General features: G+C 31.2%; 1 protein-coding gene across 2 annotated transcripts in view; it reads right to left on the minus strand.

Annotated features, from left to right (window-relative positions):
- Positions 1-14,000: 14,000 nt before the first annotated feature.
- Positions 14,001-25,219, minus strand: part of SCaMC (Short Calcium-binding Mitochondrial Carrier) — a 124,293-nt gene continuing 113,074 nt past the window's right edge. Inside the window, exons 1-4 of one of the 2 annotated variants that reach the window (XM_085943349.1) lie at positions 20,929-21,383; positions 18,004-18,162; positions 15,529-16,099; positions 14,095-14,965 (exon numbers count right to left, since the gene is read on the minus strand). In XM_085943349.1, coding sequence (XP_085799475.1) covers positions 14,781-14,965; positions 15,529-16,099; positions 18,004-18,162; positions 20,929-21,018 — 1,005 coding nt within the window. In that variant the 5' untranslated portion in view covers positions 21,019-21,383 and the 3' untranslated portion in view covers positions 14,095-14,780. Of the gene's footprint in view, positions 14,966-15,528; positions 16,100-18,003; positions 18,163-20,928; positions 21,384-25,219 lie in introns of those variants that run through there. The other variant, XM_085943348.1, reaches the window with a different exon arrangement.

The raw sequence follows: 25,219 nt of genomic DNA on the forward strand, positions 1-25,219 counted from the left end.
CATTCTTGAAAAATTATTAGCGTTCCCGTTCGTTAAATTTTCCATTTCGAGCACTGTGCTCACGGCCGACTGAAGCCACTCCAGCCCGCGTCACGATAGTTCTTTCGTGATAGAAAGGGATGTGCGGCTCGCGGCCGTTTGAAGACTCTAACGGCCGTGCTCCAATTGTGACCGTTACGCTTGTGCAATTTTTCGTACCTAACGAATCCGCCCGGGAGGCCAAGGCAAAAGCATGTATCCATGCTAAAATTGAACCAAAGGTGCTGTATTTGGCTATTTGCACCACCTTACACCACGCTGTCGGCGCCCATGTAGGTAGGTAGGTACGATGTACAATGAAAGTTATTTAAATTTTGTCGATTCAAATGCTCTTCGTGCAATGTGTGTGTCATACAATACTCACCTTTTTGACTCCAGCTAAACTTCGTAGGCACTTTTCACGATTTTAAATGATACACACTGATCACAATGGACACTATGGACTTTGCAGTGAACATGTGTACCTATTGCAAATGGATGAATCTACAGATGTCGCATGATTGACTGTACGATTAGTATTATGGTTCGTTACACAGTTTACAAAAGTATTGAAGAAGGTTTACTCGACTACATGGAAAATTACAGGACAAGATATAAGTATAAAACATGAGATAGGTTGGGAGAAGTGTATTGATATTAATTTACAGATGGAGCTCAAGCAATAGTAGGAACGATGAAGATGAACGCCGTTGCGTTGTTGGTCGTGTCTGGAAACTTGTACGTACGCAGTTCGCCGTATCATACTTCACCGTGAAATGTTGTATCGGAAATATATGATTGTATATTAAAGACTGTCCATCCTCTTTGGGTCGTATAGTAGCTACTGAGATAAAGTTCATGTCTAAATAAAACATGGTTTTTGACAGTTTACACGTTTACAGGAAGCTACGGCAAACAAATTTTGAAAATAGCCAATATACTGGATTATTTGTTAGGTTAGGTTAGGTTGGGTTTTCATTCTCGAATTCATGAATTTTGCCAAAATCATAATCTAAATCTCTAAACGTTTAAATGTTTTTTGTTTAAATATTTTTCTGCGCGATGGTTTATGGAGATTGACAGAATATGCTGTTGCTACTGTTATTACTGTATATATTATTGAAAATATTTATATATCGCCCGGGGATTCCTTGATATCTGAGTGCATCGAGCATTGAACATTTCTTTATGGAATCGAACGCCTTCTCATAGTCTATAAAACACATGCAGAGTGGCAGTTTGTATTCCTGGCTCTATGATTTCTCTGACGACTTGGATATGGTCCATAGTGCTGTATCCTCTTCTAAATCCGGCTTGTTCTCTCGGTTGGTTCTTGTTTAGTACATTTTGCAGACAGTTTGAGTGAATTTTTGTGAACGTCTGGTAGAGAATAGGGAGTAGACTTATTGGACGATAATTTGCTAGGTCTTTTCTGTCACCTTTTTTGTGCAAAATGACAATGCTGGCATTTTACCATGCCTCTGGGATATCCTCTTGGCGTATGCAGGCTGTGAACAATTGTGCAAGCAGTTCGTTTGCATCTTTGAGGATATCTATTGTTAGACCGTCTTCCCCCAGGGCTTTGCCACTTTTCATGTAATTTATAGCATGGTTACTTCCCAGGATGTGATTACGGTATGGTATCCGCATTTCCATTTCTCTGAAGATCCAAGTCTATAGTCGTATTGTCAGTGTCATCACTGTAGAACTCTTCAACTCGGCTTAACTAGTAGTGTTCCCAATTTAGACTTCTCTTTTTTTAATTTATAATATTTCTTTAAGTTCTTTAATTTATAGAGCCATCTTTTGCTTTTAGTGATGTAATTTGCCGTTTTCCTATCGACAAGCATTACTTGTTTTTGTTCAAACTTCTCCCTGCTTTCCATAACCCATCGCGCAGATTTCCTATCAGTAAAAGTGTCCGACAAGGTGATACAATCTCACCTAAACTATTTACAGCTACCCTTGATGACTTAATCAGGCAACATGACCTCAGAAGACCTCCAAAATCAGAATGCAGGAACTCGTGAAGTAAGCACCAAATGTAACAAAGACGAAAGTCATGTTCAACTGCTTTGCGGGCAAAAAGAGATTCTCATCAATGGCACTCAGCTCGAACAGGTGAAAAACTACATCTATCTGGGACAACAAGTGTCTATAGATGGATGTATATTGATGAAATTGTTCGCAGAGTAAAGCTAGGCTGGAGTGCTTTTGGCCGCCTGAATAATGTCTTCAAAAGTGACCTTCCCCTGTGCCTAATCACATATGCGTGTGAAACATGAACCCTAAGTAAAAGAGAGATCCAGCAGAACGTGGTATGGAGAGGTGCATGTTGGGAATAATGCGAAAGGACAAAAAGAGGATGAGTGGATAAGGGAACATACAAGGGTTTGTGATGTGATAAGAGTTCATTAAAAGCCTCAAATGGAGATGGGCTGGACATATTGCTCGAAGAAGAGACAATCGTTGGACAAATTGAGCCATCCAGTGGTATCCAAGAAGTACAAAATGTCCTCAAGGTAGACCTAGAGGCCGCTGGATCGATGAAATGAGAAGTGGAAGCAGCTTTAAGAGGCCTTGATCCAGCAGTGGATAGATTCAGGCTGATGGTGAAGTGTTTTTATTTGTTAATTTAGTTAAAATACTTTATGGTACATACATGTATAATAGCCCGGCGCTACACTCCGAAACCAATGGTTATGCTTCACCGCACCGCCGTAGCCGTAAATTTTTAAAATAATATATTATTAATTAAGAGAATTATGGCGAGATACAACACACGATCATGAATGATTTCTTTGCGCCTTGCATTTGATACACATATTTAAAAATATGAAAAACAGCATATTTATTTCGTATACAACACATAATAATAATATTATTATATGTTATGTATATATATTATGCTCGTAGAATTGGTGTTTTTCATCAATGACTAACGTCGACTATAGGCACAATTGTTACGTCGCAGAGCAGCATAACTGGGGAGTAAGATCATGTTAACGCGTGTATTTGAACATGTAAGTACTGTAAAAATTTATATTTTTTTTTGGTTCGGTACCGGTTTTCGTTCTGACAAAAATAACGGATTTTCAGTTTTCGGCTTGGTTCCGGTTCAAAACCCTGGTTTTGATTTGGTATTTACAAAAATAAGTAGGCTATCAAAAAAAGTCAGGTATCGTTCAGGTTTCGAAAATTAACTGTGATGTTAGGAATTGCCTTTGCTTAATTCTGTATTGAAATGCCCACATTTTTTATGATTCACTTGTCGCATCATGAGAACACCAATTTCGAATCCATCCACTTTTCATCCGGTAATACCATATTTTATCATTTTGACGAATTATTTAATCATGTAAGCGCGAAGATTTTTTCATCTAATTGCTTTAAATAAAACATTAAAAATACTGCGAAAAAAGGTGCCGGAACGTTGAACACCGCGTTACCTACAAGACAAAAAAGCCCTGAGTATACATAATATAATAATTGTTTATAATATGTACTTCTTTCAATTTATGTCAAAAAAATATAAGAATTTAAGTGAGAATAACTAGCCTTTAGCAGTCAAAATATGGAATGAAATTTCTTTCTATAGTGCAAGGGAATTGCAGCTGTATCCGTATTAACCGCAAAATCTGGCATTCGTATTGAAGCTGAAGCTAGCCATAGAAGTTAGTTTTGCCCACCGTTTACCACTAGTCTGTTTGCAAAGAGAATATTGTATGAAAATCACTGTCCGCCGTGGATGCACTGCCAATTTCATCCCCTTGGATCATCAATTGAATGCTGTGTTGTAATTCGAAAAGGAATAAGGGTAAATCAACAAATCCGACAAACATTTGAGTTGAGAAAGATTTAATAAATTTTACAATAAGTAATTACAATACAAAGATAATGAATACATTTTTTTTTAAATTTTCACAAGGATATTGAAAATTCGAACAATAAATTGCAGCTCATAAGAAAGCTCTGAATCTATTTTGAATACAATAGTAAGTTACAATTATGAACAATGAGCCATTTTAAAATTATGTTGAGATGATGGTGAGAATATTCTCCAAAAATTGATCAATAAAATCAATATACATTTTCACTGAATTGATTTTAATTATTCTACCTAGCTTATTACTAATAATAAATATTATTACTAAAAAAATGTTAACACAATGCACTCCTCCATATACCTCAAAAGATTATAAAATAGTAATAATAAAAATAAACATTTATAATAAATACTACCCCTCTACGGAAAAGCGATCAAAAAATATTTTACAATGTTATTCCAAAATTGTACAGGATTTCATTTCATATTGGTGTATATGTATATATATTATGAACAGTCAATCAGTGGCGGTTTTCTATGAAGTAGATGAGACAGTCGCTTCATCAGAAAGTACCGAAACGTTCACTACAATCTAGCTAGGACATAAATCCATACCCAACCAATCGAAGTATAAACATTTTGTCAACATAACTATTGCCGTATGTTCAACACTCACTAGTGGTTTATTGCACAGGAAAGGTTTTTCAAATGGTGTTTTCATGTAGGTACCTAAAACCGCCGTAGCAGTCAATGTCATAAATAAGTGTCCATGAACCACGTAAATGATTAATTGTGTTTGACAAGTCCATAATTATGTTGATTTTCTAGAAAGTAAAATAAAAAATTGACAGACAAAAATTATTAAAACTACGTACAGTAATACAGTGAAACTTTGGATTGCGAGCATAATCCGTTCCGGGTCGTCGTCGTCGTCGGGTGGTGCGTTTTTTGACATAATTTTCATATTGCAAGACTTCACTCGTTTATCAAATTAAAAATTTATTACAAATTGTTGCTGATTACTCAACAATACAAAGTTTTACTGTACTCAAATTATCAACTGTGGATTCCAATGTAGACACTTGTATTGTGGAGAGTATAACCAAGTCTGTACATTAATAATAAAAAAATTGGTAAATTGTAGAAAGATTTCTAATATATACATTCCATTGTATATTTTTTTTAAATACAAAAATTAACAATTTATATAACACTTACAGATGCAGATACAAATTACACATTAGCTTTTATGTGAAGGACTGATATCATAACTATGGCTAATGCATGTTTAGAATGAAAAAGGTGCCAATAGTCTCTTACTGGTATTGTTTTGAAACCGCATGTGAATTTTTATTAAACTATAAGTAAATAAATCAATACTTTATTAAAGTTATGTATTACTTTACTATTCATTAAAGGGGCAGAATTTCCCAGAGTACAAATTAAAAAATCCGTTTTATAAAGACGGTAAACATGGCGCATTGGGTTAATTAGTAGCACTCGCATTAAATTCTCTGTCTTTGACATCACAATCATAATACATATTATCATATCCATAATTATTTGTTAACAGTTAAATGCAGTATGTATTGTTAAATAAATTGTTAAAACAAGAAATTCTGAAGTCATAAGATAATATTTTTTACGTAAGAGTATAATTATTATTTATTTAACAAGCAAGAAAACACTAATTATTTGAAAATACTTTCTAAAATGGAAATAAGATTTTTTTTACACACAAAAAAAAATTCTCTCCTGAAACTTTGGCTGATACAAAACTTACGAGATTTACTAGTTGGGAAGAAAGTATGGCAAGTCCATTTTAGTGTTACACAGAAATCATGCAAATTGAATATGTATTGAACAAATTACCATACATCATTAAAAATTCTGCACATGCTGATAAGAGTCTACCAAAAAAATATAAAGGATATACAAAAATATTTTGTTTAGACACCTGAAGTTTGAATAATAGTCTCAGTTTGATTTGGTTACATGAGAGTCTTTATAGATCAAGTGACACAGTAAAAAATAATGATGCCAACTGTTGATATAACATTCAACATAAAAAATCATCGCAAACACATCACCTGATCTATAAATTCATGACACAGTAGAATAACCATCCCTTGAGAAAGTATAACATCAAATAACTAACAAGATTTTTCAAGAAGTTTCGTCTGAATTTTTAGATATTGAAATAAAAATACTACCTACTTTTGTACAGAAGAAAAGTTTTTTGACATACTTTACATTTAAAATCATTCTATGCAATATAATATGTACTTATTCACAAAAATAGAATACTCTATACACAAATAAATATATTACCTAAATTTTTTCACACCTAAGTTATACACAATGTTTTAAATGCATACAGTATTATAATATACTTTATAGGTGGTAATTTACATACTTTATAAGTGTTTAATTATACATTATATATCAAGAATTTAATAAGTAAATGATAAGACTTGTTTTAAAATCAATATGACAACCATTTTGAGGAATACTAAAAAAAAGATAATACATATTTACCCTACATGAAAAACAGTAGTAGGCATAAATTTTTAAATTTCGCATTTAAAACTGAACCTTCAAGTATTGGACATATGCAATAATGTAAAATAATAATAATTGTGTTTGAAATCTTTCCAATCTTCCATTTTATAATTGACGATAGTTGATTTGTGAATGTAAAATATTAGTATAGACATCAAAATATGGTACCTAACAAAATAATTAACAGTTACTATATAGTATATCGCACCCCCAGTAAGATACTGTCGTAAGTCTGAAATGGGCGTTTTCGAGTTATGGATGTGGTTGGATTGGTTTTTTTTTTTGCTATTTTAATAAAATACTGTCGTATCTCAAACTCAAATAGTGTCGGAGAGAAAGCACTTAATACAGTACATTACTTTCCGAAAACAGATAAATCGATAATAAAATAGTGTTGTAACTAAGTTACGACAGGTTTAGGGCTTTAAAAAGTGGACTGATATTTGTGCCCAGCCAAATGATTACCATTGTACAAACAAGTAAGAAAACAGGACAACCATACATAGTTAAACCTATGACGACAATAATTTTCACAACATGAAAAAACTAGCAGATGAAATCGGTAAAAATTACAACACGGATGGAAATGGAGAAAAAAAATTGTGGCAGAAGATTAAAGTTATAAGAGTAGACAGAGACTATCCATACATTATTTTTTTTAAAACCAGTTATCATGAAGAAGTAGGAAATTGAATGTTCGTCAACGGCAAATAGGTAAACCGTTACCAATGGATGGTCTCAATTTATCCAAAGCATATCAAGAACGACCGAAAATAACGACAATTAAAAAGAAGGATTTGCTTTCTCTTATCATGCTGCTAAACTGATAAACATCATGAATTGTATTATGATTTTTTTGCTTCTTTTCCAAGTGATGATTAAAAATTAAAAATTGTACCTAAACAATTTATTTGCCCATTAAATAAAATAATTAAGTAATTTTTTATTGTTTTGAACTAATAATTGTATTTTTCTTGTTTTTTTCAATAAATCTTTAAAGATTGTACCATAACTTAATATTTTGAAAACCTTCCTTTAAAGTGCCCAAGAAATTAGTTAAAATTATTATATTGATGGTAGGGAATTTTACATAGAAAGTATTGAGTTGATTCAAATTTTACCATGAAATTTTCAAATGTCCTAATAAAATACAGTCGTAACTCAGAAATATTAAAATATCTCCATTTGTATATGTTTTAGAGAAAAATTGTGAATACAGTTGAAAATAGATCATGTTTTTCCATAAAAATGAGTAATAATTTTTACATTCAGACTTTTCCTGTATTTACAAAGAATATTTAAAACTTCAAATGGCTCTCCTGCAAAATGTCAATTTTTGGATTACTACAGTATTTTACTGGGGGTGCGATATATATACCATTAAGGGTACAATGTTGTGATCTGTTTAACTGTCATTACAATTTAATGCATAAATAAAATAGAATTCTAGGAAATATTCATCTATCATGCTATTTACTTGAATCTGTTTGATGGCATACTATGAAGAAAGACTTGCCATTATTCCCCCCCCCCCACAGATGAAGTCACATCTGTGACAATATAATATAAGATTATTAATAGATACAATTCATGCTTTTCTGCATTCTATTAGATTCAAAAGACAATATTATAGAAAACATAATATTGAATCAGATAAAATAAAATATTATTTAGTCAGATTGAGGTGTATTTATTTATTTATACTGAGTTATTTTTAATACTCTATTTTTTGGATAATTATAATAATCCACTTAGGTATTGTGAGTTTGTTAGAAACGAATAGTTATATGAAATATGATAGCGAAATAACAATGTGTAGATAATAATAAACAGGAATATACATAATAGGATTTTTAATTTGAAAATTCTGTCATAGGGAAACATTTACATGTAAGTATTTCAATTTAGTTACACAAACACAGCTATTTAAAATTCACAAAGTAGAGCTTATAATAAGTATGCACAATTTATTAGCAAGCAATAACATTTTTTTTCTCTAATTATTGGCAATTTATTATAAATAGTAATTTTAACAGTCTATATTATAACATCATGGAATGCAATAAAATTTATATTCTGGTAAATTTATTAAATAGGTAAGTATGTAAGAATAAAAAGAAATATAATGAAAGATAGCTGAATGAAAATATTTTCTGAATACGTTAAAACTAACGATAGGTATTGAAGAAAGCGAACAAGATAATTTTTATTTTAGAATCAAACAAGCATTATATTATATTAACTTGCACAATATAAATATGTATGGATTATTTTATAATTTTCTGGAACAGAATCCGGAAAGTAATTTAAGCCAATCTTTCACGTTGAAATACGAAAACGAGAAATGGCATCTGTGAAATGTGGTATTTCACTGACATCGCAATAATACGTTGGTTTGATTCTTGCAAGAAACATTATGGACAAAATGCACTGTTTCCGCATTGATGCGATCAGATTATACAACATTTCCATATTAAAACGAAGACACAAAATTCAACGAAGACACCGTTTTCAAATACCTAGAGATAAGAAACGTGGCCAGAATTAAGACTAAATAATATGTATACTAAGTACAGAAACATTGCGAGCGCGGCATTGCAAAGTAACATGGTGTTATACACTCAATATCGAATGGACCTTGTAAGTATTATCAAAACTATATTTTTAACACACAACAGCTGAAAAATAAATGACACACCAAAATAGTTTAATGTACAGTTCTATATGTATATTACAAATATCGAAGTTGCCGTTAGAGAAACACCAAACAACATATGACAGCTTATTACAAAAATTGGTTTCAAAGATTTGAAGATTGAAAAAAATATATATATCTTCGGTAACTGTATTTTCACATAAAAAATATCTATTCAATAGATCTCAAATCAACTTTCACGACTAGCCCACGAATTTTAGTTGTAAGTAAGAATGTTAACTTAATGAATTGAAAAAAAAACTGTTTCGAGGTAAACAGCTGATACACATACACAATATTTAAATAAATTATTAAATCAGCAGGCAGATTCTCCCCGTAACATTTTCTGTCGACTAAAAATTATCTACATCCCAAGGCAGTAATGTGAATCAACAGTTAACTAACTAATTAGGATAAGTATGCAGTTTTTGTACTGCAACGCATGTGCAATAGATAACTTATGCACATAAGGAATCTAACCATCTGATTATGACAGAATTTGATAATTATAAAAATATGAGACATCCAATTAAATGACATGTATATATAAACATTCATAGAGATTCTGCAATAAAGAGATTCTTTGTTTGTTTTCTTGGTTTATAAATTATATTTTACTGTTGCTACACTTATCAATTTGCTTCATTTCTCTTACCCCTAACCTAACATTATAAAGTATTCAGGTGCTGTGGTGGTGTAGGTGGAAAAAAATAATTTTTCTTGGAATTACATAGTAATAACTAGGGCCTGCTTAATACCCCCTCAGGAGCCCAAAGCACTAATAACTAATAAAAAAATGAATTGAAAATTAAAAAAATTAAATTATTCACTGAGCATACTTACTGGGAACAAGAATACATATTATGAAATCATAAATTAAACAAATGCCATTTACTTCATTTTATTATTAAAAGTAAATTTGACCACTTTTGAAAATTACGTCCTGAATAATTAAATCATATTATGTATAAAAAATTATGTACACATAAGCTAAAAAAATATTTATCTTTAGAAATTTTCTGAAATCTGGAGTTTAAGGCAACACCACATTACAACAAAGACCAAAAGAAAAGCACGTAGATATCTGCCATTTCCGTGGGCCCCCTTTCTAAGCCGTCCTAAGCACGGGCATATTTCGCTTATAGGTTAATCCAGTGCTGGTAATAACTATAAACAATTTAAAATTGAATTCTACCAAAGTAAATATTGACTAAATTATTCGTCACTGCGTTCATATTGTAATAATTATGCCAGTTTAAAATAAACTGATGGTTATTAGAATGACGATAACTGAATATGTTAAATAGTTTACGTTAATAAAAGTAGTATGGAGTTTGACAATCAGTTTGAAATGTAGACTCTCTAATTTTATTTTAGTGTTTCAATTTTAATTATATTTTTTACATGGAATGAATTTTGATAAATTTATCTATTAGAGGTGATCAATAGCTAAATCAGCAGTGTTTCCCAAATATACAAAATACTATGTAATAGTAGATACAACTTAGAGATGATAGATTTCACGGGCGTACACAATGTATGACGGTGACCTGCCAATTGAAAACTTTCCTTTTAAATTCAGTTAAAACCATTAGTTTTCTTTTATCAATATGCAACATCATTTAATTTTCTTAATTATTCTTAAGATTTCATTATTATAAATCATTATTATGAACATAATGTGTAAACCAAATTTATAATTATGGTACCGTTAGCAACATTTTTCGCAAATCACTAATAAGTCAAATAATAAGAAAGTTCCACTGCATACTCTTTAAAAAAAAACTCACAACCACTGTGGAAAACACTGTACCTAATAATGACTAATATTCTTCTTCGTTGTTTCGAATTAATATTACACAATTATGATTGAATATAAAAAAGTATGAGATGCAAAATCACAAACATAATTTGGCAATTAATTTCCAATAACTGACATCTTTCAATTTAGTAGGTATAAAAACGTAGTTATAGTTGACTATCTGACATATCAAATTAAATCCTATGAACAAATCGGGAACCAGCCAATTTATCTTAAGCACAGCTTATAATGTCAGTTATATTGTATGTTTAACTATACATTGCCTATTTTAAATAAATACTAGAATACCATATAATTATATTTTCAATAGCCAAGGTGCAATAAACTATTGTATAACACTATAATAAATAACATTAAACATGATGTAGATAGTTAGCAGGGTATTAAAATCTATTATTTAAATTAAATATTTATCATAATTTATTTTACATCTATGCCTTATATAAATAATTTAAATGATTCAAATCAATCGTAAATTTTTGTGTCTTCTTAGTCACATAAGATGACATCATAAAATCATCAAAATTGGTCACCAATACTAATATCAATTTAAAGGAAAATTTTCTTAATTAAATCATTATTTTTTATTCAATATTCTACACAAGATATAAGAATGTTAAGATTCTTATTATTGGAAATACACAGAAAAAATGTTCCTGATAACATTTAATATAGGTAAGACTGAATTATCAAAAGAAGAAAAAATAAATACACCCAAAGTTTCTTAAGTATATTATATAAACATCTTCTCTAAGGATTCATAGCCCTTCAATATCTATTTCATACTTGAATACAATTACGATAATAATTATGTATTTAGGGCGCAATGCATACTAAAATTCAACTCGGTACCAACATATTCCCAAATCAGTTCTGACAACAATGTTGCATTCACTCTCGCGCACAGACATGACTAGTGAAACATCAAAAATCCCAACTGTCTCAAATCAAAACGAATAAACATTGTATAAAAAACGAAACAGCGATAATAATTTGGGTTCATCTGATGGTTAGGATATTTATATCAAATGCACACCTCATTTATTGTGCATTATGCATGAGCATTTCATCACCTCTTGCAGGGAAAAAATATTTTTTACTTCATCGGCATGTTTCCGTGCGGAGCTTTGCAGTCTGTTGGACGGATGATTTAAAAATAGCTGATTGTAAGTGGCGCAGAGCACAAACATATTGGCAACAAAAGTTTGACGAATATACTGCATCGAGATGTTGTGTCTGTCAACAGAAGTTTAATTCAGTCAACGATGTAGCTTCAACGCCGTGTGCGACGGTGACAAGCAAATCACATCAACAATATCTACATCTTGCAATCATGGGTATGGGCAATACACCTTATATTTTTACACGCCAGATATTCCTAAGCAAAGGCCATTTTTAAAAAAAATATTTTAAATGTCGAAGAGCGTAAAGCAGAGTTGTCCACGCTAAGCAGCCATTCAAACATGAATAATATTAAAAAACACATCACATGTTCTCTCTTCTACTTAGGCGTTCTAATAAGAACAAAATATGTTTTTCCCACTGAACTTAGGTCGCCGAAATTGGCTTCTTAAAGTTAGGCGCGTGTGTTAGGAATATACATCCCCAAGTAGGTTCTGCATTGCACTCTAAGAAACAAGCACTTCATATTTTAACCATATTACTAAGGTCTACAACTATACGACAACCACTTATTCTGCGTGGTGCCGTCACCAAAACAAATGGTCATCACTATAATAGAATTCATCATGGTAGGTTTCTAATTCCGCATACAACCATCATGGCCAAATACTTTTAGGTTTGTAAGAGTGGTAGCAGTGTAGTAACTATTTTGTCATCAATGTCCATGATTTGTGTATCAATTATTTTCATGGCCATTAGATATAATTAACAGGTCAGCAGTGTGTTAAGAATACTTGCATTAAAATATTACCATGCAATCTCAGCATGTGTTTATTAAATGATATGTATGCTGTAAAAACTCTAGTCTTAAGTTTACACTCAACATATGTTTTTTTGTAATGAAAATGTTTCCATTAATTCATTTTTATTGTGGACACAATAAAAAAGGTGTATGATCCACAAAATATGTATTGATGACAGAAATAGAATAAGTTGGCAAGGATTAGCAAAAATATTCGTAACTTCTAAAAACTGCACAAAAGTAAATAATGTCTAGTGATGGAGTAATCAATATTGGTAATTAAGATGATTAATTAATGGAATCAAAACTATTCATACAGTATAGTAAAAGAGAAAGTGGAAAGAGTCAAATTTGAAGTCAATTAAAAAACTATATCCCTTCGCAAATTAATTATATTTATAAAAGGTGGGGGAGCAGTTGCAAATTTGTATGTTGCATTACAGGGAAAGAGAGCCGTTCCATTCCGCTTAGGAGTTGATGATAATTTACCTTACAAGGTAAATTGTCAATTGATGTATGATTTTTAAGGTAGAGCATGATTTCTTATGTTTTATCTTATAGTTTATTTTTATAAAGGCATGTCAATATTGCGCAGGTGTATTAAAAATTATTTATAATGTTAAATATTCATAATATCATCTTAGCAGGTGACTTATTTGCAATACCCCGAAGGTGGGTGGTAAATAGCATTATTCCAATTTCATCCATTTGCCTCACAATGAATGGTGTGTGAGAGTATAATTCTCCGGACTTTCAAAACGAATAGTCATCTAAACGACAGGTGTATCATTGAGAGCATATAAAAAAATCTTGTTTAAGGTAATTTTAGATGGTATGTCTTGTACAGTTAAGCTTGATTCAAAGTAATAATAAATTACAAATTAATAAACATTCAACAATATTTACTTTACATATAATATGTACACAATTTAATTACAACACATCTGGAAAACATCTAGTCTAGACTGTTTAGTTTGTACTCTGGAAGACACGAAATAGTAGTAAGTATGTATATAAGCCACCTTATTTTTTCGATGTATTTACAAGTCTTTGGCTGACCAGTGCCTTCAACTTGAATACATTTATTGCTTTGTGTGTAAAGATTGTATGTATTTAAATATTCAGTTAATTTTATTCTATGTTTTTGTATTTTATGAAGCTAAGAAACTCACAAAACTGCCGTGTGATTTTGATTCTCAAAATAATAAACAAGGTTATTTTATTATAATTTTTTTTATCTTTATATTATGAAAAAAAAAAAAAAACATCAATTGATTGTACATGATTCAGATTGGTGTTATAATAGACATTGTTACCAATCTAGAATTCGAGCAAATGCCAAAATAATAGTATATACTTTCATTCAATATGTTACACCATTATAAGATTATGTACAGTATGAACATTAAATTTATTATAATAATAAGATAATGTGTACAACCATGGACATTCAAAAATACAAATTTCAATAACAACTTCTTGCATAGCAAGGCTAACTTATTTATCAAAATTTCCATAGAAACCAAAATTGAAAAATCTTTATTAAAAATATAACAATCTATGGTGAAATTAATAAGATTATCAATGTTATACAACAAATACTTAATGCAATTACCAAAGTATATCACAAAGCAATTTACTTCAGTATACATATGCAGTAGCCGAATATCACAATACACTTAAGTGAAGTCCTAGCCCTTTGTCAGAGGTTACTCGGACACCCGCATTTGCTTAAATTACCCGCAATGCGCTCGCTCGCAATGTTAGTAAGGCAACACGCACCCCAGACACCTGTGGCCCAATCTGCCAAGATTAGAACCAACTTATAAAAAAAACATATTTTTTATCATCAAAAGAACTTTAAGGTGGTAAAATAAAAGCCTAATTGGAAATGAAAAGAAATCCAAAGAATATTTCCTAGAGAGCATCGCCATCATGTCATGTTGACTCCAAGACTTCTGCTGGCGTATTCGTAGATGACGTAGCTTATCGATACACATGGAATAACTTTGATGAAGTTGGGGGTGATGCCTCGGTACAAGCCCACAAAGCCCTCCTTTTGAATTATGTGATTGACAACGCCGCGCATTGATGATTCAACTCCTTTAGTAGCGCTTTCTGTAACATTAAAAATATGCATATCAAACACATATTCCCTACAACAAAAGAATGAAAAAAACACAAAACAGCAAAGCAAAATAACAGCCATTTTATACATCGCATACTAGCGCAACACTTTTCAAATTATTCCTAAAATATGCAACTTTATAACAATAAGAATTAATTCTTCGCAATGAAGCAGTTAGCAAAATAATTCAAACATTAAATATATTTTAATTGAGTCAACATTTATTTCTATTTCAGAATAATAATATAAATTTTATTAAATCCTATTGGATGTAAATTAAACATTAAACAATTTAAACAGTTTAAAGCAATTTATTCTATTACGCAACTAAGTGTTATATGGATATTTCAACGGAGTTTTATTTGATATAGTCAATCGCAATGACATGAATACATATTTAGCAAAATGATCTATATTTGCAAATTACACCTAGCAATATCTTGGGATAAAAATATATGGGTAAATCAGTATGATACATTATGGATGTTTTAGTATGATAAAATGAATAAAGAGGTTTACTCTCAGATAAGGTGTAAAAAGCGTGAAAAACTACCTTGGGCTTGAAGGCGGGTCCGTATCAGAGCTAACGGGTATGAGCAAACTTGCCCAAGAGTGGAGGAAACACTTCCGCAGCCCAGGAGGAGAAGGATGCCAGGCTGATCATTGGAGTGATTCTTTAGATATTTCTTTTTGAGTGTCTCGTACACTGCCAAATCGATACCGGCATATGGAATGATGCCTAAAATATTTGGAATGTAGCCTTTGTAGAAACTGCGTGGCCCCTCGTTTCTGTAGATTTTGGCAGCGGCGTCAGCGATACCCCTGTATTGCCCTGTTTTACGTAGGGCTAATCTAGTCTTTAATACTTCTAGCGGGTAAATCACAGTTTGGCTTATGCCACCAGCCATTGCTCCCGCCATGAATCGCTCGTATATTTCAAGAGTGCTGCCTTTCCGTTCACCCAATATTAGCCGCTTACATTGCTCATAGGCCAAAAACTTAATAGCTGTTTCTGGGGCTATTTTAATTACATTTATTCCATTTCCCCTCCATAGACCAGCTAAACCACCTTCTTTTAACATATTTGAGAGGCATTTGGTCATTTTTTCTTTTGTAGGATTTACCTGAAATAAGTCAGAAATAATAATTAATTGGCTTTTATTTCATAACATTATTTTTAAAAGATATTATGGGGAATCAAAAATCAACAATTTTTGCCATTGCTCGCTCTTTGCGCATCTGATACAATAAGTAAGTATTTGTAACAAGTACACGTCATAATAAATATCAAGGGAAACATTCTTACTTTGAACACACACAGTATAAGATAAAGGACTGAATTAAATTCAGTTTACTAAAATACATTTGTTGAAGGATATGTAATACAATCCCAAAAGTAAGTATTGTAATTAGCATTCCTACATTATTTACAATTAGTCAATAATATAGTCCCCTTCAGAAAACACAAATGACTATCCCAATCAAAAAATTATTCATTATCTTCAGAGTTTGGGTTTTAATATGTATGTAATATAATATGTTTTACTGCTCGCCGTGACAATGGCATTAAAATAAAATTCTATGCTCATAATTCAAGTGTAACGCAGAATGTTACAAGCCGAGCGGCTGATGGTTCTCGTTCATTCACCGAAGTTAAGCAACATTGCGCGTGGCTAGTACTTGGATGGGTGACCGCTTAGAATTTTCAATGTTTTTCGCCTCAATTGTCTTACAAAGAGAAAGTTAACAGACAAATTAATTTTAATTACATTCAATGTTTTTAGTAGATTTATAGTAGAATGTGAATTAATCTTGTGAATTATTCGTTAAATAAACTAATTAATGGTTTATTAACGCATGAATGTTAGATATTTCCAATAACTCATCCAATAAATTGTATTGATGTAATATGAATATACTTAAAAGGGGAAGGGTTGCACCTACAGAGGCACCTAGCGGGAAAATACGAAGCTTGCAATTTGAAACATTTTTTGATAATTTACAATTTCAACTGTATTAATTATTAAAATTTTAAGTCAAAGATAAACTTACAATTGTAAAAAAAATTGTGAATTTGTTACATATTTAATTTAATTACCCACTGACGTTATTATTACGTTATATCTTATGGTCAAATTTATTATTGAAATTTAGTTTATTAACGGCCCACATGCTCAGCGTAGGTCAAAATGGAGCTTTTATGGTATTTTCAGAGCATAACCCTGGACATTCCTTAAATGTTGTAGATAATCTATTTATATAATTTTGAAGCCTTATTTTACTTTATATTTATTTTAAACATTTGATGACTGGATAAGTATTTTTATTACGTAAAATAGTATTCTTTTAAACCTCTCGCTGTAATGTTATAAAATATAGTCGTATTTCAGTACGTCCATGTGCAGTGGTGTTAGGATTTTTCGGCTTTATTAATTTTAAACGCATTTCCAAAACTATTACTAAAATTAATGTTAACATCATATAGTGACATATTTACGATATAAATATATATTTTATAATCTTTTTGATCCCAAATTTGACAAAAATTAGGCATTTTGTTGATCAAAAATGGGCACGATTAACACATTTGAAGATAATTCCTGATTATAAGCTACGTCTTTGAGCATTCAAATGTGATAAACATCCTACGAATAATGTTTGCTCTATATTAATTATTGACCTAAGAATAAGGTAGTATTTTTTTGAAATACGCCATTTCTATTGGCATTTCCCAGTGGCTAAGCTACAACATACAGCCGTAGCCATACATTGACAAATGATAAATGAAGTAGGGATTAAGATCATGTTAACGCGCGTGTTTGAACATGTGCCTAACCGAAAAAAAAATATTTTTTTATAAACGGTAAAGTAAAAAGTACATTGGAATGTCTTCAATCGCTCTCATACATATACATGTTCCAATGTACTTCCGTGTAGAGGAGGTACTCAGCATCAGGCTACTGTATGATTTCTGATGACATAAATGCATTTCTATTGGTTTTGTACTTTGGTTGGTGTTATTTTTTACCTGGAGAAATACTTTCAATCTATCCAAAGGCGCTGTGCAGGTTCTTGAGACAGCCCCAGCAACGCCTCCGGCAAAGAGATGTCGCCACCACATACCAGTCTGCATTTCATTCTGTGTGAAGTCATCAGGTACGTTCATATCCTCTCCAATGTCCAAGTACTGAAATCAATAAGAAATTTGTTAGTAAAGCATCACATTTTACAATAAGTCAAATCATCAAATATTGAAAATGATTTGCGTCATAAATTTAAGTGTTTTATTATAAAAATGATGTAACTTCATCATGTTAATTTGAAGCATATTACCGATATTGATATAAAAGTATTATGCATGCACATGGTATTGTGCTCAAACATTTGATTCTTCAATGAGATGGATGTAAAGTCATTGTAATAAACTTGAATATATATATAATAAACGGATTAACAAACTTTTGTTTGTGCAGTGGACACCTGAGTGGGTTAAAAAAATGATTCATTAGAGCAATTGTCCAATCTATTTGAGAGTCTGATAGAATAACAGAAATATTAAAGTCAATTGGCGTAACTGTCAGACATTATGAAGTAATTACATGAATTGTGAAGAAACAGTTTTAAAGATAATATATATTTAAGGTATAAGAAATTAAAATGACTAAGTATACTATAATATAATGAATATAAACAGTTTCTTTCTTCTCATACTACAACGTTAATCAATAATCACAGAATGATACACAACCATCTTTTTAATTCACAGTAGCTATTTAGCTCTATAGTTATATCTCAATACTACCATGATAGAAACCTTATTGATGTGATTGGGTAATTTAAAAATAGACATTAATTATTGCCTCTCAGAATTTATTGGTTTCCGTGACCCTAATAAGTACACATGTATTGTTTTATATGGAAACTAGAAAGCATTTGCATCTAGGATTTTTCAAAAAGTCCATTTAAAGAGTAATAAGTATTATTCTATTATACAATCGTGGTGAATCCATCTTGTGAATCGGTGGTACTGAAACAAATGTTCCTGCTTAGCGTTTTTTGAAGCCAAAACATTGTATCACAATCAATGATTAGTGAAACACAGCCTCAAGTCGCTATGTTACTTAGTTTGTAACCCAACCATAGGCATCAAACCTCCAACACCGTTTTCGCCTGTCATCAATAACAATTTTATATCAATTAACGCTATAACATGTTATGTATTGACAAATTCCTATTGTTTTGATAACAGTGTAATGTTTTTCTAAATTCCTATTGTTTTGATAACAGTGTAATGTTTTTCTAATTACCAAATACATCAGCAAATACCTATTTCTGGCAAATTGAATTTATTAATTAAATAAGTAAGTAATTTGTGTAGATTTAGAGATTAATATTGTCACAACAATAATTTTATTACATGGTTGTAGGTATTTAGGAAATATTGTGTGATTATTATTACCTACCTACATACAACAATAAACTCAATAGAAAGCTATGATCTTATACAATATTAAAGACACATTATATTTACTGACATTTTAGTTAAAACGGCAAAGCCATATCTTAGTAAAATTTACTCCCAATTAACAGTGGCACCGACGTGAAACATATTTTCAAAACTTTTCTCGCCAAGTAGGTACTTAGCTAATAATCAAGTATTAATATTATCATTTGCTAAAAATGCAAGTATTGGTACTGAATGAACTGTTTGAATTGATTGTAAATAATACCTACATCAAATTTAGATATTTTTTTGACAATAATAAATAAAGAACAGTAATAAATGTTTTGATTGCCAAAAATTATTAATTCAATTAAGGGTATAGAGGTGTCCTGAAATGAATCCATTATATTAATTTATATTACTTTCTAATTCATCTACCTATCCAAGATTTCATTATGCATAAGTTTGTGATGGCATAAAAAACGAAGGTAAGCATAGAGCGATTTTTTTTTATAGTTTCACAAGTGAATGAAATGAAAGGAATTCCCAGATGCCATGCGTTCATGACGTCACTCTAGAGAACTGCTGTGCCGATAATATATTTTCAAATGTCAAAACGAGACCGCTGTTGCTAACCACGCGCATTCGGCAGGGCTGTCAAATCACAAAAAAGCGTACACCCTTAGACAATAGATACAGACGTACACCCTATTTTATTAAACCAATAATCTTGAAAGGATTTTTTTATTATTTATAAGTATTTCGTTATAAAGTTATTCGAAAAAATAAATGGTTAGTATTAGTTCGTTTTATAACTGGATATATCAGTTCAATTTAATTGTAATTGAAATTTTATGAGTAAATTTGTAATCTAAAAACAAGTAGGTACTTACCTATTAATTATTGGGTATGTGCGAATGAAATAAGTGAATTATGACTATACTTAATCAAAACCAATTGAACAATACTATGTATTCAGGAATAGCATAAATGTTGTGGATTCGTATATAATATAGTCAGCACAGAAGAAACAAGCACTTTTTGACAGAAAAGCAACTATGTACCGAACGTTTATATTTCTTTACAAAGTACACATGGGATTATATTACTTAATTGTATTTCATTATGAATAATACATAATATATTTTAAATAGTCAAACATGCTTTGTTTCTAATGTTTACTGATAATTGTTATTTTTAATATAATTGTTATTGATACATGTATATTTAATGAATGTATGGTTGTACTGCACTATTTAAGGTGTAAGTTGATTCTTAGGGCACAGAATGTATGTTTACATGCCCGAAAATGTTATTAGTAATTTTAGGTAGGTATATCTCAATAAATAAAATATAAATGCGTCATTCTTACTATCGTTCATTTATCCGTCTACGTTTAGTGCAATTGAAATTTGGTAACCCTAACCAACCCAAGGATGCCGTGATTAACCGGATGGCGCATGAGTTTTCAAACTGTTGTAAAACTTCTAAACCGTTTACGTTATTTACCTTATTCATCATCAGGTGACAAACGTGATAAACATCCTCGAAAATGTTTCCTCCGGCAGTGGCCGTGATATCATCAAGTTCCAGAGACATTTTGAAGATATTTTAATTTACTATTTGACTTTGACAAAACACTTTCAGATCACTTGATTCCGCTTACTCACTAGTCAACACTTTTTTAACAAACAAATAAATTACTATAATAATATTATTCAACCGAATACAGTTTCACAGCTTTATTTCTTTGATTACAAACTTTAAAAAATTAGTTTGAAATATTAAACTCTTGACTTATAACTTAACGGTAACAATTTGATTTCATCTATCACTTTGTCTGCTTTCAATCAGCATACAATTTGTTGAATTATTATAAATTTAAATATGCCGGGATGCGCGTTTGGCAATGCTGAACGATAGATAGCTTTAAAAAATTGCTATCGTAATAATGTCGTATCACAGCACTACACCAACGCCGAAAGACTCGCACGGCACCGAAGTCAAAATTAAACTGAACTTAACTTACTGAACGAATAATTTACGAATATGACAATTGACAGCGCTCGCCGCTGCCTACAGCGTTGCCAACTTAACATTTTCCTTGCCAGATCTAGCATTTAAATTTAATTTGCATCTGGTAAGTATGGCGTTAAGTTTAGCGTTTTCTACACAGCAAACAGCTGAAAACTTCTCATCACACAGCTAGAGTATTATACAGATTTGCTTGAAAATCAACATACCTACTAATATTTTGTATAATAATTAAATTAAATAAACGCTACATAAAAATGATGACTAAACTTTTTACCTACATTCACTTTATGCATTATTTTATTAGTTGTAAATACGAAATTATTTTTCGATCTTTGTTCTTGTAAAGAAATAATGTTCATACCTAATTATGACATGTTTGAAATACTAGTTCCTAGACACTTTTTAAATTTCGAAAAATTTAGCGTTTTTTCCCTGATATCTGGCTTATTTTATTACCAAATCTGGCATATTTTTGTGAATGACAGTAAGTTGGCAACACTGCTCGCAATAAGATAACAATGGGAAAACCAGTCGCCATGGGTCAAGGTTCAGAAGCTTATTTCGGTTTACGATTTAATGACGGTCAGGCCATAAAACCCAAGGAATACAATGTCCTCCAGAATGTTCTCAAATATTACCAATGTCGAATGCGCGTGTCGTGCATATTATGATACGGACATTACTATTGAAAATAGTGTATTCCCCAAATTTATCCACGCTCGTGAATTTAAACTAATTACAGCCCTATCCTAAAGCCACTCCATTTCTCATTAACGTTTGTGTTCCCTGTTGGTACAAAAAAAAATGTCAACATCCGCATAATATTCATAAAAAAACATTAAAATCATTTCTCATATTATTAAAATTTATAATAATAATATTCTGACGATCAGCAAATTTTTATTAATTTACAATTGTATTTTTAGTACTTGTAAAGTATTGCATCAGGAGTCACGACCGTTGATATAATAATTTAACAATAAAGTAATGCCTAGTCCAGACCAATTAATAATAATATACGTGAACAAAATAATGAAAATTGTATAAAAAAATGTTTGTAAATAGTGTTTCTTTTTTTATATTGCGCCGCGGATGGAAATCATTTTTCACGGATTTCATGTAAGTACAGCTTATGTGTATTAATTGCTCTGAACTAAACATTGAGATAGGCAGCGTCCGAAATTGAAAAGTTTACGAACCTGAGCGCTCGACAATTTTCTGAAGATATTTGGAAACTTAGCAAACATTATGTGAATTTTGTGAAAATAAGTGTGAAAAAATGGTCAGCCACATCTCGAAAGCTTCATGTCTCCGTGACATTCTTCAATACGCCATAATAAATCTACTTATATATCTAATTTCTGCTTTTCTAATCGCTGGAAAGCCTCAAATAAACGGGACTTTGCCGGCAAGCTTCATTTAATCAATATAATAATATGTTCAAAATGATTGGGTGACTAGGTACAACGAAATAATGACCTAACCTAACCTAAATAGATTCCACAAAAATTAATGTTTCATTTTTCCACTGGCTGTTCTGTTTTGTCCGGTTACCGAAAAAATATATAGGTAGGTAGTCGAAAACGTAGACGATATTTAATGTGTTTATAACTAGGAGCGCTTTTATTTAAGGTCTGGATACTAAAATTGCATCAAAAGACAACTCGATTAAGTTTCCTTATTCTCGAGTTTTAATTACGCATGGATTGACATCTCTATGAAGGAATTACTTTTTTAAATAAAGATTTGCTCGGAATTTTTGGCATAATGCATTTGGGGATAGCTATTTGCGGACGGACGGCGTTTGGGAAACACGCCTCTAATGACCCACACAACTTACTGCGAATTCACGTACACGTATTTGACCTATTTTGCTAACATGTTCACATTACTATTGGAATGGTATAATGTGTTCGGGAGTGTCATAGTACCTATAAGTATAATACATAAGTCAATGGAAAAAAGAATACAATATAATAATAATATAATGTAACTAACAAACAATTAGTAGGTACATAATATGTATTTTCATTAGCTCATTCAATAATATTGTGAAATTCTGACATTGGATGCAGAGTTGACATTAGAAAATAATATTTACAAACAAATTCAATTTACAAACAAACAAGTACAATAATTAGTAATGAGTATGACGGTTCAAAAAAATATCTTGGCAAGAAGTACATAATATTATTAAGTATTATATTATACGGATGTAGGTAATTTGAGATTTATGTGTCATATTAGGACCGCAAATCCGGGTCCTTGGCGACCATTGATTGACTTTTGTCTTATACCAAGACACACGTCTCAAATCTCAATATCAAATTGGACACGTTAGTAGAATAAGCCAAATAAATGAAAACTAATTCGCAATATCACGCGTATTGCAATTTAGACCCGAGTTCATGACGTTCAAACCGCATACAATAATTATAATATCGCCACCGTTCAAGAAAAGTCACCAACCCAAAAAACATCATTTCGAGATATCGCAATTTGAAAGTGTGGAGATGAAGGAAAAATCACATTTAATGTTTTAAGGCTTTATCTACATTACATAATTTTCTCTTGTCTTCTTAATAAATTCTTAAATGTTACTTTTACTTTTTGATACTAATTAATACATTGGAAGGTTTTGGAGGATGCAAGGTGGCTGAAATGTGTTTTGGTGACTTTTGTTTGTTTATAATCTGGACGAAAGCGATCTTATTATGACAAACTAAACTGCTAAAGTAACTAGTCCTGTTTAGTTATTGTGGCCTGTTTCAGACGAGTATTAGAAGTTTTCAAATGACATCACTGAAAGTCAAAATACATAGTTTAGTAACTTTTTCTTTACAATTTACAACGTAAGATTTATTTGTTATGGTATCAATAATGTCTATCCAATGACTTATGTTTGTTAAAAAAATATCGAAAGTTATTCAGTCAAAAGCAAATAATTCGGATTTAAGCAAAATTTTACAAAGCGATGACTTTTGCATTTCAAAGAACATAATTTTACGCTTCAGGTGACAAATTTAACTCAACGCTGCCCTTTCGAGGATTGATATTATCCGCTGGTGACTTTTGCCTGAACGGTGATGAATGTGATGATTAGACTCCGGTCAGCCGGAGTCTTTTTTTTTTTGGGGACGGACTCTAATATTACAACATTTTTTAATTAAAAAATGCGTTAATAATTTATGGAACCTATGTTTTTCAGAAAAATAAGGTGTACGATGTAGTAGGTACAATGAATTATGAAATAAATATTATTGTTATAGTATCTTTATGGATACCGAGGAATTTTCATTATATAGAAGCGATGGTATTAGTATAATTTAGTACCTACTTATTTAGACAAATTATTGAAGAATACAGTCACAGTAGTTCATTAACTATTTAATGTGATCTACGGTGGGGAAAAAAATAACAAGTATGTGAGAACTTCCAGAGATCATCGCATCCGAACTGAATGTGTGAATTCAAATGGCAGTGATTTTACTTGTGCATGCGATGCCATCATCGCACTCGATTCTACATTTTGTGCACTGTACTATGTATTTTGGCTGAAATATCACAATAGATTTTGATAAAACACTAAGTAATTTTGCAAACCAAATTACTATTATTTAATATGATGTTATTTGCATGGAGGATGTTTTGGCCCTTGGGTAAATCTACAATCTACCTCGAACAACTCTGCATGTTTTACTCCAAGAATCAAAACTCTTCGTCATCATAATACGTGGACAGTATGTCAAACTTGTATCTATCT

The sequence above is a fragment of the Rhyacophila brunnea genome, unplaced genomic scaffold (assembly GCF_057557595.1).
Source record: "Rhyacophila brunnea isolate RB1 unplaced genomic scaffold, BYU_Rbru_1.0 scaffold_1, whole genome shotgun sequence".
Taxonomy (NCBI): domain Eukaryota; kingdom Metazoa; phylum Arthropoda; class Insecta; order Trichoptera; family Rhyacophilidae; genus Rhyacophila; species Rhyacophila brunnea.